The 15,592-nt window shown below is 38.1% G+C and overlaps 1 protein-coding gene across 12 annotated transcripts in view; it reads left to right on the top strand.

Annotated features, from left to right (window-relative positions):
- Nucleotides 1–713: 713 nt before the first annotated feature.
- Nucleotides 714–15,592, top strand: part of PHC3 (polyhomeotic homolog 3) — a 74,653-nt gene continuing 59,774 nt past the window's right edge. For 8 of the 12 annotated variants that reach the window (XR_006655952.2, XM_024563399.3, XM_024563371.3 and 5 more), the window contains exons 1-4: nucleotides 714–768; nucleotides 3,250–3,415; nucleotides 7,315–7,470; nucleotides 8,593–8,670. Coding sequence is in view for 11 of the 12 variants with exons in the window: in XM_024563399.3 (XP_024419167.2) it covers nucleotides 755–768; nucleotides 3,250–3,415; nucleotides 7,315–7,470; nucleotides 8,593–8,670 (414 nt within the window). In the remaining variant the exon portion in view is untranslated. Of the gene's footprint in view, nucleotides 769–821; nucleotides 949–1,553; nucleotides 1,644–3,249; nucleotides 3,416–7,314; nucleotides 7,471–8,592; nucleotides 8,671–15,592 lie in introns of those variants that run through there. The other 4 variants (XM_045197830.2, XM_053918071.1, XM_045197819.2 and 1 more) reach the window with 4 other exon arrangements.

Raw genomic sequence — 15,592 nt, 5'->3', positions numbered from 1 at the left:
TCAGAATGATTTTTTAAAAAAGATTTTATTTATTTTTAGAGGGAAGGGAAGGAGAGAGGGAGCGAAACCTCAAGCTGTGGCTGCCTCTTGCACGCTCCCTACTGGGGATCTGGTGCTCAACCCAGGCATGTGCCCTGACTGGGAATCCAACTGGAGACCCTTTGGTTCACAGGCCCGCTCTCAATCCACTGAGCCACACCATCCAGGGCTCAGGATGATTTCTTAACCCCCCAGCACACCAGCACCCTGAACACTATCTTTGAGAGAGAGAAACTGCTGGTTTGGACCCCCAAACTCCAATGCTCCCTAGTAACAAGCCTTGCAGCCATGAAGGCATCTTCCTTTCCCTCTGAGACCTTAGCATTCAATCCTTCTGATACTTTCTTTCATCTCACTCTTTGCAGTTTTCCTAGGCTTGGGTATACTTTATATATTCTTCAAATTTTTAATTTAATAGTTCATGCGGAACTTTTCTTATTTTGGTTACAGACCCCCCTCTAAGAGGAAGAAGACCCTAGGCAAGAGAAAGCTAGGAGCTGGAGGTAAGACACTTTGGAATCAAAGCTGGGGGAACCTGGTTAATTCCAGAGGGAGCAGGGCCTCAGTTGGGAGCCGGATCTTGGGAGCGGATGACCCCACGTGACCCCGGGGGCCCAGGGTTGGGCCGACCCTGCCCCTCCGCCCGTCCCGCAGTGGCGGGGGCGGGGGGGACACACACGCATGCGCAGCCCGTGTTAGTGATGGAGGAGAGAAGATGGCGGAAGCGGAGTGAGTGGCTTGCTGGTGACTGATGTCGTAACCGGGGGGCGAGTGGGGACAGCGACATGTTCCCCAAGGGGAAAGCTCAGGACTTTTTTGCGGGCAGTGTAGGGAAAGGGAGACCCGAGAGCTCCCTTATCGTGGAGGAGCCCGCTTGGCCCCTTTTGGGGGGGGCGGTGGAGGCGACCTGTAAGTGTCCAGTTACCTCCAGGCGGGAGCGCCCCTTCCGCGGACTGGTCCCGTATGAACGGGGCACTGTGCTCAGGGTCACCGCTGGACCCCGGCAGCTGGGGTCTTCCGAGGGACGAACCCCTGTGGGCCTCTCAGGTGCTGTCATCCCTGCAAGTGGGCCCCGCGGGCAGCCTTGTCAGCCGGGGGCCTGCGGAGGCTGCCTAGGGCTGGGCGGGCCTCCTTCGCTCTCCCCTCTTTCCTGCTCCGATGCCACCCCACTCCTTCTCTGCGGGAGAGCTCTAGACGTGGGGCGCTCACACCTCCCCCGGGAAACGTGGAGTAGGTGTCCTGGCGTGGGCCTTACGGCGGCGGGGGCTTCCGTGGGTCTGGACTGGCTGAAAACACCCTGGGAAGGGAAGATCTTTCCCTCGGGTTTCTGGCTGCAGCGTTGCTGCGTCCCTAGAGGGCCACATTCTTGTGTGGCCGTGTGATGGCATGCATAGTTAGGGACGCAAACTTAGTGTTGACTCGTAGGCCTCTTGCGCACCGGGACTGCCGGGTGTGTTTTGCAGGCGTTTCTGTGCATAGACGGAGGAGTTACAAAAATTGTTCTTTTGTGCCAGGTCTCCAAACGCATTTCAGTGGTTTGGCCGGTTCCGCTCGCCGATGTTTAGAATTGTGCCTACAGTTTGGATTCTCTGTGACCATTTTTGGTTAGTTACTGAACTGCTTATCATAGGGTTTGGGTTTGAGGGTATGGTTGAGCGGAATAGCACTCTAAAGGGACCAGAATTGAAGCTGGCGTTTTGGTATCACTGGTACGAGGTTCAGAAGTGTCATGACAGCCGGTAGTTTGGAAAAAGTTTACCTTGTCTACCACTAAATCTCTGTGATATTGAACAGTTATCGTAAGATGCTGTGATTTGATGATTGGAAGGCAGTTTGAAAAACTATTTAAAAAACCAACAGAGAAGCCTAAAGTTGTATAAGTCATTTACTAATCAAAAGAGTAAGTGTAGTCAGCTTTTGTCCCCCACTTTTTTCCTTTCACCGTTTATTAAATCGAGATTTTTAAAAAAACACTTGGTTCTCTGAAGAGCATATAAATATTATTTACATGAATGATGTAAAGAACAAAGAAAACTTTTACGTAAAAGGCCACAGTATGGGAATGGTGTATGCATTACAATTAGTACCAAATTCCTTTGTCTTTTCTTGAAGTAGAAACTGTTCTTGTTACATTCTTGTCAATGCTGCTAATGTGAGGGAGGCCAGATTTTGCTTCTCTGAAGAAAGCGGGGTAAGAAGGGTAGGTAAAACCAGTGTATTCTTGTGTGCTTTTCTCCACTGTGGCACATTTCTCACCCTACACAAACACTACTTGTATTTCTAGTTTCTAACAACATTGAGGCCCTCAGAACTGACTTAAAATGTTAGAATTTAGTTCAGATACAAACTCCATATGTAATGGAATTTTACACAACAGTGAAGTGAGTTTATATCCATTAGAGGGGAAAATATCACAGAGTGTTGTACAAAAATGTACTTTACTGTCCATTCCTGAGGAAAGTGACATAATTATGCTGTTTTCAAAATTTGGGACAATTTGTGAAAAAGATTTTTTTGGTAAGTAAGTGGGGAAATGGTTGTCAGCTTCTTCTCTATTTACTCAGTCAGAGTAACCTGCTGGAAAGTATAACTCATTCTACTTATTAGATGTAGTAAAGACAGTGTTAGAAACTAATTCAGGAGAAAGCCAGTGTGATTTTTAACATTTTTTTGTTACCTTATTTTGTAAGAGAACTTATCTTTAAAGCAAGTGTATATGGCAGCCAAAAACCAAGCTAATTATCATGAGCCCTTAGGCACCCTATTTTAATATATAGATAAGAATGACTTTAACTTATAATTAGTGTAGTCAAGGTAATGTAAACATACGAGTATATATTTTAAAGTACACTGATATTGCTTGAATATTTATTTGCCTAGGTGGTTTAGTATTCACTCATCACCCGTTTTGGTTTCAAGACACTCATCTTTCTTCAATAATGAAAAGTTAAACTTCAGGCCAGACTTTTATCTGAGTTATATATCCTGAACCATTTGAATTCAAATTTAGTTGGCATTAAGTATTAAATGTGGTATATATTTGTGAAGTACTTTTTCTTTCAAAGTGTTTATGGTGGCTGTGTGCTATCCGTGTTTTGAGGGCCTTCTTAGAAACTTAGACTGTTGACTGTTTCTTTGGAATTATTAAATATTCTTTAAAACACATCAGATATTGCTTTGCCAATACAAACCCTCTGTGTTATCTGCCAGATTTAAGGACCACGGTACAGCTATGGATAGTGAACCAAACCCTGGAACATCATCTGCGTCAACAACAACCAGTAGCACCACCACTACCACCATCACCACTTCGTCCTCTCGAATGCAGCAGCCACAGATCTCTGTCTACAGTGGATCAGACCGACACGCTGTACAGGTAGTTCAGTTATAGTGGTGGGGAGGCCGAGACTTAGGATGTCGTTACTTTTGCTTATGCCCGATGAATCTCTTGTTTCATATCCATTGAATTATATGATACCCTCTAAATAAGTACAGTTAGAATTGTTAATGTTTGAAATAGTCAAAAAATTACTTCAAGTGTATTTGTTATATTTTGTTGTGTATAATGTGCACATTTTTGCCTAAATTTTTGAGGGAAAAATAAGATGTGCATTACACATGGGTATAATGAATACATGCCATGCACATAATAATCCAGTGTACAATGTGTGCCAAAACATGGGTGTGCATTATACATGAGAGTGCAATATACATGGCAGAATACAGTGTTTAATAATCATTCTATTGAGAGGGCTTGTACTTGTCAGAGTGTGGCTTATAAAACATGTCAGGAAAATTATAATTGGAAGGTCTCTGGCAGCCGCTACAATGTGGACTCCCAACATGCAGAATGGCTCTAAGTTTTTTGGGGTTATTTTATATTTGAACCCATAGTACAGATTTAGGGTGATCTATTCAGGTCTGTAGATGTGTTAGGAGGTTTGTTTTAAACCTAAGTGGTCTAAGAACCCTAACTGGAAGGATTCATTCTAAAGCTCTTAGAGGCAGAGGTAGAAAGGAATATTTAACTAGGAAAAATATTAGGCTCTTCACTTAGTTGATAAAATAAAGTGTACTTGGTTAACATTTGTAGTAATGGAAGTTGAGGCAATCTGGTATTGCATGAAAAGAGCATGGGCATTGTAGTCTGATATGTTCTTTCTCTATCATTAGTAGCTATGTGGTCTCAGGTGGGAGGCACAGTAGCCTAAGGAAACTAAAATAAGGATGAGACCACCTATCTCATTAGTTACTATGAGGATTAAAGGAAGCATCTAGGACTATGTGGACACATTAAATGTAGTAAGTAGTAATAACTAACATTTACTGAACATTATTATGGGCTAAGCATTTGATAAATGTCATGCATGGATTATTAGATACTATTATCATCTCCATTTTACAAATGGGAAAACTGATGTTTTAAGTAGGCTAAATAACTTTCCTAAACTCACAAAGCTAGTAGGTTCTCTCATTTTAGAGTTATGCCCTCAAATACTTTGTGAGTTCTTATTTTTTCCATTATACCAGCTTATTCTTACTACATTCTCCATAATTGCACTGTACCCTGAAAATAACTTGGCAGTATAGTCCTTTCCCTGTTCATTTTTCTAGAGTGGATATTCCAGTGTGGTGCTTATTTAACTGTTGTATGGTTTAGGATTCTGAAGTTACCATGGGTGGAATCAGAATTGTTGGAGACCCACTCAGTTCAAAAATTCCAGCTGCGATGCAGAATATGTTTTTAATGATCTTCATATTTTTCTGAGGCAAGGGATATACGGAAGAGTATCTAGATCTTTTAACTTACAGATGACATGATATTTTAATAAGCCATTTTGTTCTCTAGTTTGTTCCTGAGCTGGATGTGTTAATAAAAAATAGTGTTATATACAGCAGAGGGAAAATTGTTGATAATATCATGATAACTTTTTATGGTGATGGAAGATTACTAAACTTGTAGTGGTGATCACTTTGTAAGGTTGTATAGATGTTGAATCACTATGTTGTACACCTGAAAGTAACACATTACTGTATGTCAGCTATCATTGTGAATTGTTACTGGAGATGCATAGATACAGATATATCTCACAAATAGCACTAACAACAGTTTGTATGGTATCATAGAATTGCTTCCCCTACAATACAGTCAAATCAATATTTATTGAACTACCTAAGTAGTTCTTTAATACCTTCCAGCTTTCTTTTTCAGTCCTGTGAATGTTCTTTATCCTTCTGGTTCCTTTAGAAGAACAAATAAGAAAAATGTGCTATATCTTTTGTTTTTAAGATTTTATTTATTTTTAGGCCCTGGTTGGTGTGGCTCAGTGGATTGAGCTCTGGCCTATGAACTGAAGATTTTATTTATTTTTAAAGAGAGGGGAAAGGAGGGGAGAAAGAGGGGAAGTGAAACATCAGTGTGCGGTTGCCTCTTGTGCACCCTCTACTGAGGACCTGGCCTGCAACCCAGGCATGTGCCCTGACTGGGAATCAACCAGTGACCCTTTGGTTCACAGGCCCGCACTCAATCCACTGAGCTACACCAGCCAGGGCCCAATGTGCTATATCTTTAACTTGTATTTAAAAAGTCTCTCTCCCATGAGCATAGCATTGAATGCTAATGAAACACTATACTGACAATAGAAAAATCACTACACTCTGACAAAAGTGTCTGTCAGATAGATTATTCATTTGTTATGGAATTAGAACATATGTAGATTTACTTGACCAAAAGACATACTGTTATAGTTCTGATTTATTTAATGCTGGTGTATAACCCCCTGCAACTAGGGGTCAGAAGCCTCCACTGACTTTGGACAGGAGTCTGTAGTGGGTGTAGAAGCCTGTGGTTGGAGAGATGAGATATGAACGCATGAAAACAAACACCACCAGGAAACGTGCTTCACTGGAACTTGGACAAAGAGATGCATGGCTTTTTGGTTCAAGGTGTCCTGATTCAGACCCTAAAGCTTTAGTATCCCTTAGTGCTTTGAAAATTGTTTGGCTCGATGCTGCTGTGAGGGTTCCGTGCTCTTTCAGAACCACCGTGGGCATGGTGTGACTTCAGGATGTGGCTGTAGAGGACTGGCACGGTTTGACCTACTGGTTTGGACAGATAAAGGACTTTTCTCTGTGATTACAATATTTGACTTTTCTACATTTATCTGTTTATGAAATTTCAGGCTCAGATTTTATATTTTCCTAATAAATAGTCACAGTAACACTTTTTCAGAAATTATTTTTTTAGTAAGAATCGTTTTATTCTACAATATGTTGAAACAATTGAAACAAGAAATCTGACATTTAAAAAACATTTTTAAATGTTTGAAATATTACATTTGAAGTAGTAATTAGTAATATCCTAAAAGGTAAATTGCTTTATAATTTTATGTAATTATTAATATAATAGCTACTCATCCTAAGTTTTTTTGGACATTTAAATGAAAGTATAAGTGAGAAGGTAAAAATCACCTCTAATCCAGTTATCCATCAGTAGTCTTTTAATGTTTTCCTGAATATTCTTTCAAAAATTGTAATATAAAAAAATAGTGTAGAGAGACATTTACTCCCTACACTATTTAGTAACCTGATTTTTTTCACCTTATGATACATATGGGAATTCTTTTAGTTAATAAATATAGATACATGTGTGCTGTTCAACACAGTAGCTACTAGCTATATATGTGGCTATTTATATTTAAATTAAAATTAAGTAAAATTAAAACTCAATTCCTCAGTTGCACTACTCACATTGTAAGTGCTCAGGAGACACACGTGGCTAGTGGTGACCACATTGGACGGCACTGATCTACATCACTGTTTGCAAAGGCTGCAGGGTCACACATACTCTCCTCTGCAGCCGAGCTCTGAATTCTACCGTTATTCAAAACGCCTTTACCGGTTTACATTCTTACGAACATTTATGAGAGTATCTGTTCTCTCAGTAGTAGTATCTTTTTAAATCTTCGTTCATCTGAAAATTGGAAAATAGTTACCCTGTTTTAGTTTGTAAATTGTGTCTACTAATGAGATTGAAGATCTTTTCAAATGCTTGTTTGGCCCCTTTTTCTTTTGTGAATTGACTGTATACTGGGTAATTTTAATTTGTGTAGATTTAATTTGTACAATCCTAGTGTTATGTAATTAGAAGAGAACTATGTTAATAAGCTCAATGACATTGAATATGAAAGTAGTGAAATTTTAAACTTTCTTTTTTAATACTTTATTTTATGGTTAAGATTATGGGTTGATATTGGTTCACTTGACTTATCGCAGGTAATTCAACAGGCATTGCATCGCCCCCCCAGCTCAGCTGCTCAGTACCTTCAGCAGATGTACGCAGCTCAGCAGCAGCACTTAATGCTGCACACTGCAGCTCTTCAGCAGCAGCACTTAAGCAGCTCCCAGCTTCAGAGCCTTGCTGCCGTTCAGGTGAGACTGAAAGAAATGAAGACTTATGAGGCCAAAATTGACATTATTTACAGATAATTACAGAAAATAAATAAATTGGGTATTATTTCAGAGTCCGCACATGTTTCATGATAATTTCTCCTTGAAGAAATATAATAGATTGCCAAGTGGAAGTTAATTAAAAAAATAGTGGGCATGCTTTTTGTGTTACTCTGTGGCTAAGTTTTCGTCTCACTGCTTTTCATCTACACTGCAGAAATGCTACGCTGGTGTCATGATTTTGTGTGTGAAATTCCAGGTAGAAGAGTGGGTACGTAGGGTTACATGAATTGTGTTTACGTTTTAACAAAAAGAGGCTTTTTTCAGCGTGCATATAATTTATACTTACTTAAAAATAAAACAGTACAAAATTGTTTGTAAGAGGTAAAGTGAAAGTATTCCTTTCCTATGCCCACTGCTATTTTCCACTCTTCAGAGGTGGCCAACGTACCAGTTTAATATGTTTCCCTCCAGAAATTTTCTGTATAAAAATATGCATATGCACCTTTCTAAAATCTAGTCATACTATTCCTACTGATAACAGGATGATTTTTATGATTAAATGCTGTGTTTTAAAAGATATTTTCATTATTCTATTTATTTAAATAAAATTATATGTGAGGTTTAATCCTAAATCTTACTAGAGGAGGATATCAGTTGACTGAACCTGAAAAAGGTTTATTTCTATTGTAAACACATCCCCAGCTGGTGCTTTTCTTGGTAGTGTAATTTTAAATAACATCGAGTTCATGATCTGAGTTAGGAAACTGAAACCCACTGGCATTTGATGTTACTTCAGTTTCTTTTTTGTAATGTTGGAGTGATGATTCCATTTCAGAGAAGACAGAGGCCTGTGGAGTAAAACTGACAATGGCTGCAGCTATTAAAATAAGATTAGCCTTTCGGTCCTCTGTTTCCACCGTTAGGTTTTTGGGGTTTTTTTTCTTAATCTGTTTGGCCAAAGCTTAATCTATGTTGACTATGAAATGAATTGGTTCATACATAGACATTTTGACTCTTATTGTGGTTTTGTGGTATCCTGGCGCCAGAATGTTTTTAACTTCAGGTTTTTATAGACATATTGTAAAGATCTTATTATTTTAGGCAAGTCTGTCCAGTGGAAGACCATCTACGTCCCCCACAGGAAGTGTCACACAACAGTCAAGTATGTCCCAGACATCTGTAAGTGCCCCCAATTTTTTCCCTGGATTTAAAAATTTTAATTATTGCTTTCCAAAAGTAAAACACTAATATTTGCAAAGCTGTTAATTGTATGTTTGCTGAAATGCTATTTAAGTAATAAGTACCTAGAAATAAGAATGATAAGGTTTAAGAATTCAGAACTAATGTTAAACTTCTGAAAATCTGAGCTTAAAAATATTTTTGTATTAATACTTATTCATGTTTTCCAACTGATTATATTCAGATCTGTTGTGGTTCTAAATGATTGCATTTTTCAGTATGTATCAAAAACCTGAAATGTATTAGGGGTATTAGGCCATGCATTTACTGTGGTATACTGTAGAGCATCATATCCTTGATAGACATTTAAATGTTTCTAGATTTTTCTGTGAAATTCACATTTTAGAAACTATCCTTTTCAGCTTATGCTTATTTGAGTTACCTGGGTCAAATTTACAAGTATCCACTCAATAGTGTAATTTATTTTGAGAAAGGAGTAAAAGAAAGCTGGTTTGCTCTATTGCACATATAATAAATTAGGAAATTGTGCAAAGGTTCCTAGTTAAAAGAAATGTACAGGCATGGTAGTATTTGTTTAACTTTTTATTTTGATATAATTTCAAATAGTAAGAATAAAAGATATTTACTCACACTCACCAGTTGTTAGCATTTTGGCTTATTGCATTATCATTCATTTTTCTCTCTATATATATTTACATACTATCTTTTTCTGAACCGTTTGTGGGTAAGTTGAGACGTGTTCCTTTACTCCTAAGTATTTCAATATGTATTTACAATAGTAAAAAAAGTCATTCTTTTACGAAGCTGCATGAAAATAATCAAATTCAGGAAACTTAACATTGATACAATGTAGTGTAAGTTAAAATTTCATAGTTGTCCTTTCTCAACCTCATCATTATAGTTATTTTGGACCAGATCATTTTTTTTAACGTTTTTATTTGTTGATTTTAGAGAGAGAGAGCAGAGTGAGGGAGGAGAGAGAGAGAGCGATTTGTTGTTCCACCTATTTATGCATTCATTGGTTGATTCTTGTATGTATCCTGAGTGGGGATTGAACTTGCAACCTTGGAGTATGGGGATGGTGCTCTAACCAACTGAACTACCAGGCCAGGACTGGACCAGATAATTCTTTGTTTTGGGGGCTGTCTTTTGCATTATAGAATGTTTAGCAGCATTCCTAGCTTCTCTCCACTTAGATACCAGTAGATGGTGGCCTTCTACCTTCCCCCATTGTGGAGGCCAAAAATGTCTCTAGATACTGTCTTAATGTTTTTTGGGGGCAAAATAGCCCCTGGTTGAGATCCATTGGGTTAACCTTATAACATCCTTTCTAGCTGTATTTTCCTGATCCAGTGTGGTAATACTTTGATGCTTTGTAAAATTAACTCCTGCAGAGTGTAGTTAGTTGATTGCTAAGGAATTGAAGATGAACCTGTGCTGCACTTCTTTAGCTTAGGGAAGTATCCTGGAACATAAATAAAATTAATTAAAAAAGAAATTACTTATGACTTAAAAATGTTAGACTGAAGAAGATGAAAATCTAAATAATGTAATCTGGCCCTAGGCAGTAAATGCTATAGTTATGGTTATTGATGTCAGATATGTCTTTAATTAATACACTAGTAGTTAAAGAAAGGACTAGCAAATATTTTGTGGGCTGGTTAAAAACATTGTAGATGAATTCCTTATTCCATGAAATTGTAGAATAACATTAGATGATATAGAGATAAGTGTTTTTTAATATTTTTCCCTTCCAATTATTGAAGGATATCCTTTTAAAACTGTTTTTCTCTCATTATGGTTTTAGGTATGTGACCTTCATAGAAATTACAATTTCAGTGACTCTGTTAGTCGTCGTTAGTGCTCCTTACCGTAAATCAGGCAGCCTTGTTTGATGCAGTATGCCAGAGCCTGTAGTGGCTGGTGGGAAAAAAGAAGTAAATAAGTAGGGAAATGGATAAAAAAAGGAATAATATATCACATTTGTTTTATTTTCTTTCTTTTTTAATTCTCCCCTAAGGACATTTTTTTCATTGCTTTTAGAGAGAGGGTCATGAGGAGAGAGACATCAGTGTAAGAAACATTGATTGGTTGCCTTCTGTATGGTCCCCAGCCAGGGATTGAACATGTAGCCTAGGTATGTGCCCTGACTAGGAATTGAACTTTCAACCTTTTGGTGTATGAGATGATACTCCAATTAGCTGAGCTATACTGGCCAGGGTCACATTTATTTTTTTTCTATCCCAACTGAGCAGTAGCTCAAGTGAATTGACTAGCAGTTCAAATTATGATACCCAAGGTTGCTTAGAAAATTTAGGTCAAGCTCCAAAAGAGGGGCAGAGCATGGTAGCAAATCTTAGGTAGTGACCATAGCGATCCATCAGGTAGCAGTCTAGTAGTTTTCAGAGTTTTGGTTATTTTGATGTAGGTTTCCAGATAATAGTGAAAGCCATGGGAAATTGTCCAGCCTCTAGTAGAAAAAAAGGGTTACAAGGTAAGTTGCCAAATTACCAGCCAAATAGGTTAGGATTTAGAGTAGGAGTGAGATCCCAGTGGGGAAATGGAGCATTATATGTATTTTTAAAAGATGGAGTCACCCTGGCCAGTGTGGCTCAGTTGGTTGGAGCATTGTTACATAGGCCAAAAAGTTGTGGGTTCAATTCCCAGTCAGGGCACATACCCAGGTTGCTGGTTAGATCCCCAGTCAGGATGCATACAAGAAGGCAACCAATCAGTGTTTGTTTCTAGTAGCAGTTTTTCTTTCTCTCTCTTTATCTCTCTAAAAAAGGAATGAAAAGGGATGTTCTCAGATGAGGATAAAAAACATTAAAAAATGGAGTCAAAATCCAATGATACCACTTCGGGAAACTATGTATGTGGAAAATCTATTGTTAATTGAATGTATAGGTAATTAATAAGTGTCAGTATCCTCTTCTTTACCCTTATTAGAATGGAAAGACTAATTCTAGACTCTTACCAGTAATGAATGTTGATTTTATGATTGATTGGCTCTAAAACTAGGTGGGACTGAGCCTTCAGATATCTTTGTACTTTAACTGAATTGGGACTAAGGTTTAGTTAAATTTGACTTGTTAAAATCTAATCCAGTTAAAAACTCTTCTGCCAAAAAAAGAGACATCAACAAAGTTAAAAAAACAAAATGGTTGAAAATATATTTAAACCATATTTATCAACCAGCTTATGTTTGTGAAATACCAAGGGCTCTTTTATATCAGTAAGATAAACAGTGAGAATTCACAAAAGATCTGCATTGGTAATTTTCAAAAGAAAGACTATTTTGGTTTTCAAACACATGAAAATATATTTATCATATTAGTAATAAAAGAGGGGAATGTGGAGGGGACAGTGGGGAGAGGGGTTTTCAGGAACTACTGTAAAGGACACATGGACAAAATCAAGGGGGAGGAGGGAGGTGAGTTTGGCTGGGGTCTGGTGGAGGGGTGGGGAGAAAATGCAGACAACTGAAATTGAACAACAATAAAAATTAAAAAATTAAAAAATGTATGTAAAAACAATGAGGGACTATTTGCACTTCTGAAATTAGAAAACAAAAAAACACATTGAGACAATACCCATTGTTGGCAAGGATGTGAGAAAGGTAGTAAAGTAGGTAGACTGATTCACTATTAGTGGGAATGTAATTGGTATAGTTTTCTTGATGGTTATTGCCAATGTGTATGAAAATTTAAACTGTGCATGCCCTTTTACATGATACTCTCATTTTTAGTTGTGTTATTTATTAAAAATGCCTTAATTATGCAGGAATGATAGAGGTAATTATATAAACAACATGGTTTATAATAGAAATTATAAACAATGTAAATGTCTATTGAGGATTAATTAAATAAATGATAGTTAATTTTTACAATGGAATATAGTTACTAAAATGCTCTATGTGTATTTACAAAGAGACTTAGATTTTCATTAGGTATTAAGTTGAAAGAAAGCAAGATTGTATAGTATGATCTCATTTAACTTATCTGTTTAGGTTATTCTATTTTTCCTTCAGTTTTAAACTTCCCATTTGGTTCTTCATATCTTCTGTTTCTTTGCTGAGAGTATATTTTTCATTTGTTTCAGGAAGGCTCATAACTGTTCAAAGATCTTTAAAATCTTTGTCAGATAATTATAATCTCGTTATATCTTGGTGTTGGTATTTATTTATTGTCTTTCATTCAGCTTGAGAGGTCTTTCTGGTTCTTAGTATGGTGAGTGATTTTTGTTTGAAACCTGGACATTTCCAGTATTATATTATAAGACTGGATCTTATTTGAGCTTTCTGTTTTGGCTGGCTTCTGAAAGGGAACATGTGCCACCTTTTTACTGCCATGTGGGGGTAGAAGTCTGGTTCCCCACTTAGTCTCCATTGTCACCCAAGGCGGGGCCCCTCGTATTGCTGAGTGGCGATGAGAATTCTGGTTCCTCACAGGCCTCCACTGATGCCTTCCTGGCTGGCAGGGATGGGATTGCCCTTTACTGCTGCTCACATGGTCCCCGCTGATTCTGCTGGGATCAGGTGGATGGTCTGTTACTTCCTGAATAGGGTGAAAGTCCTGGCTCTCTACCTGGCCTTTTCTGAAACTAACCCTTTGGAGGGACGTGGAGTTTTGGGGTGCCTCATTACAGCCTGGTAAAGGTGGCAGTCTAGATCTTTGCTGGTGTGGATGTGGGTGGGGCTACGATGCTTTCTGTGGTGTTTAGCTGAAGTAGAGCAATTTTTTTGAGTTTTCTGTGTTGCTAGGCTGTCCCTTTCCCAGTCCTTTGGCTAAGAGCAGGCTTCCATTGGGCCTTCTTTTTGTCTGCATCCATTGGTGTTTCTGTGTTACCGACCCCTTTAGCTCCAAGTTTGGGTTGCATGAGACAAAAAGAAAACCCAGGGAGTTCACAACCACATTGTTCACTGGGCCTTGAGGTCTCTAGCCAGTCTGCTTTTCGCCACTCTTTGGGATCATCTTACGTTTATTTTATATGTAACACCCAGGGTTTTTAGTAATACTTAGGGGGAGGATAGGGAAAAGTATGTTTATTCCATATTCCTGGAAACAGAATTCCTGTCTTAATTTATTTTTTTAAAGTTATATCTATATATCTGGTTATACAGGAAGAAAATTTATAATACACAACAAACTGTTAATCAGTGGGTATCTCTGAGGAAGTAGATTGAAGAGCTTTACTTTACTGATGTTTATACTGCCTAAAAATATGAATATACTCTCATTGTCTAAGAGTCAGACAATGCAAATTTATAGAGTAAAAGTGACACTCTCTCTTCAGTAGTCCCTTTGCCCTGGAAAAGGTTTTTGTGAAGCTTTCCCATCTTCCTGTCTGTTTCTATACTTAAATGTAAATATATAGGCCTATGGTTAATTTTATTTGTTTTCATGTAAATGAAGTGCCATTATTCTGTATATACTGTCTCTTCTGTGTCTTTGGGCATTTTCAGCTGGAAAAGATTATGTGGCTGGAAATTGCCATCATAAGTCTCTAGATGACTCAAGGGCTGTTTGGGTCTCATTCCCTTTCTCTACATTGTTGTTTTTTTCGTCCTGAAGTCTGCATTAATCCCAGATGTTCTGACTTTAATTTACTGTACTTTTCTGTCAAAAGGGAAAACCTTATTTTTGATAGCCTTCTAGTTATAGTGCTAGACAACATGAGCTTTTGAAGTCCAGTTAGCTTTATGACTTAGTTCATACATTCTTACATGAGTATTCATTCAACAAACATTTACTGAGCATTTCATATGTACCTTTTAATTCTCTGATGACTGGTTTTCTTCTATGCAAACTTACGGCATCTAGATGGTTTTTAGTCTTTCATGCAGATATCCCTAGGTCTAGATCAGGGAGAAAATACGGAAGATGGTGCTATGCACTAAATTGCATCTCCCCAAAATTCAATTGTTGAAGTTCCATGTGACTGGACCACAATGTGACTCTGTTGGAAATAGGACCTTTAAGGAGTTAAGTTCAACCAGGTCGTAACGGTGGATCCCTAATCCAATAGACTCAGTACGGTGTTCTCAGAGGGAGAGACACAGAGAGATACCTCTTTTTCTCCCCACCCCCTCTGTGTGTGTGTATGTATCTGCTATGGGAGGACACAGTGAGAAGCCATCTGTAAGCCAGCAAGAGTGCTCACCAGAAACTTAAATTGGCTGATACCATGATTTTGGACTTTCTAAGTCTCTAGGACTGTGAGAAATAAATTTCTGTTGTTTAAGGTACCTTGTGATGGCAGCCTGAGCAGAGTCAGATAGATGGGGCTCTGGGCCTTGTCCTAAGCAGTAGACAAAACAGTTCTGTGATCTGTTTGAGTCTGGGAGTTCTGGATAAGATTACATTTAAAGAAAGGTTTCTATTTAAAAAAAGTTTGAGAACCACTGGTTTAGATATTAATCCAAGATTCTGTCCAGGTTTCTTAAATATTTGTTTATATGTATTCCAAAAACAGTGCCTTTCACATTATAGTGTGTAATGTTTGTTGAAAGATGAAGTTAGGAGGATATATAATATATAATACTAATTTTAATGCTTGATTATTGAAAGTGGATTGACTGCAATGCAGAGAATCATTTAGCAAGTACTGTGTACCTGTTGTCTTACATTGTGCTAGTTGTCCTGGGGTACAGATGAGTCCGAGTCCCTTCCCTCAGGGACAGTTATAAACATATGAAGAACTATGCCTAGACATACCAAATACTAAACAGTATAGCAGTATATAGTTAAGTGATAAGTGCTATGGGAGTTAACAGAAAAGAGATCTTTGGGAATTGGACTAGTTGGGGAAAGCTGCTTCTATGAGACTTAAGTTGAGCTTTAAAAAATATGTAGAGCCTTGGCCAGGCTTGGCCAGAGGTTAGTTGGTTAGAGCATCATCC

The sequence above is a fragment of the Desmodus rotundus genome, chromosome 2 (assembly GCF_022682495.2).
Source record: "Desmodus rotundus isolate HL8 chromosome 2, HLdesRot8A.1, whole genome shotgun sequence".
Classification (NCBI taxonomy): Eukaryota; Metazoa; Chordata; class Mammalia; order Chiroptera; family Phyllostomidae; genus Desmodus; species Desmodus rotundus.
This window is presented reverse-complemented; position numbering and strand designations above follow the sequence as displayed.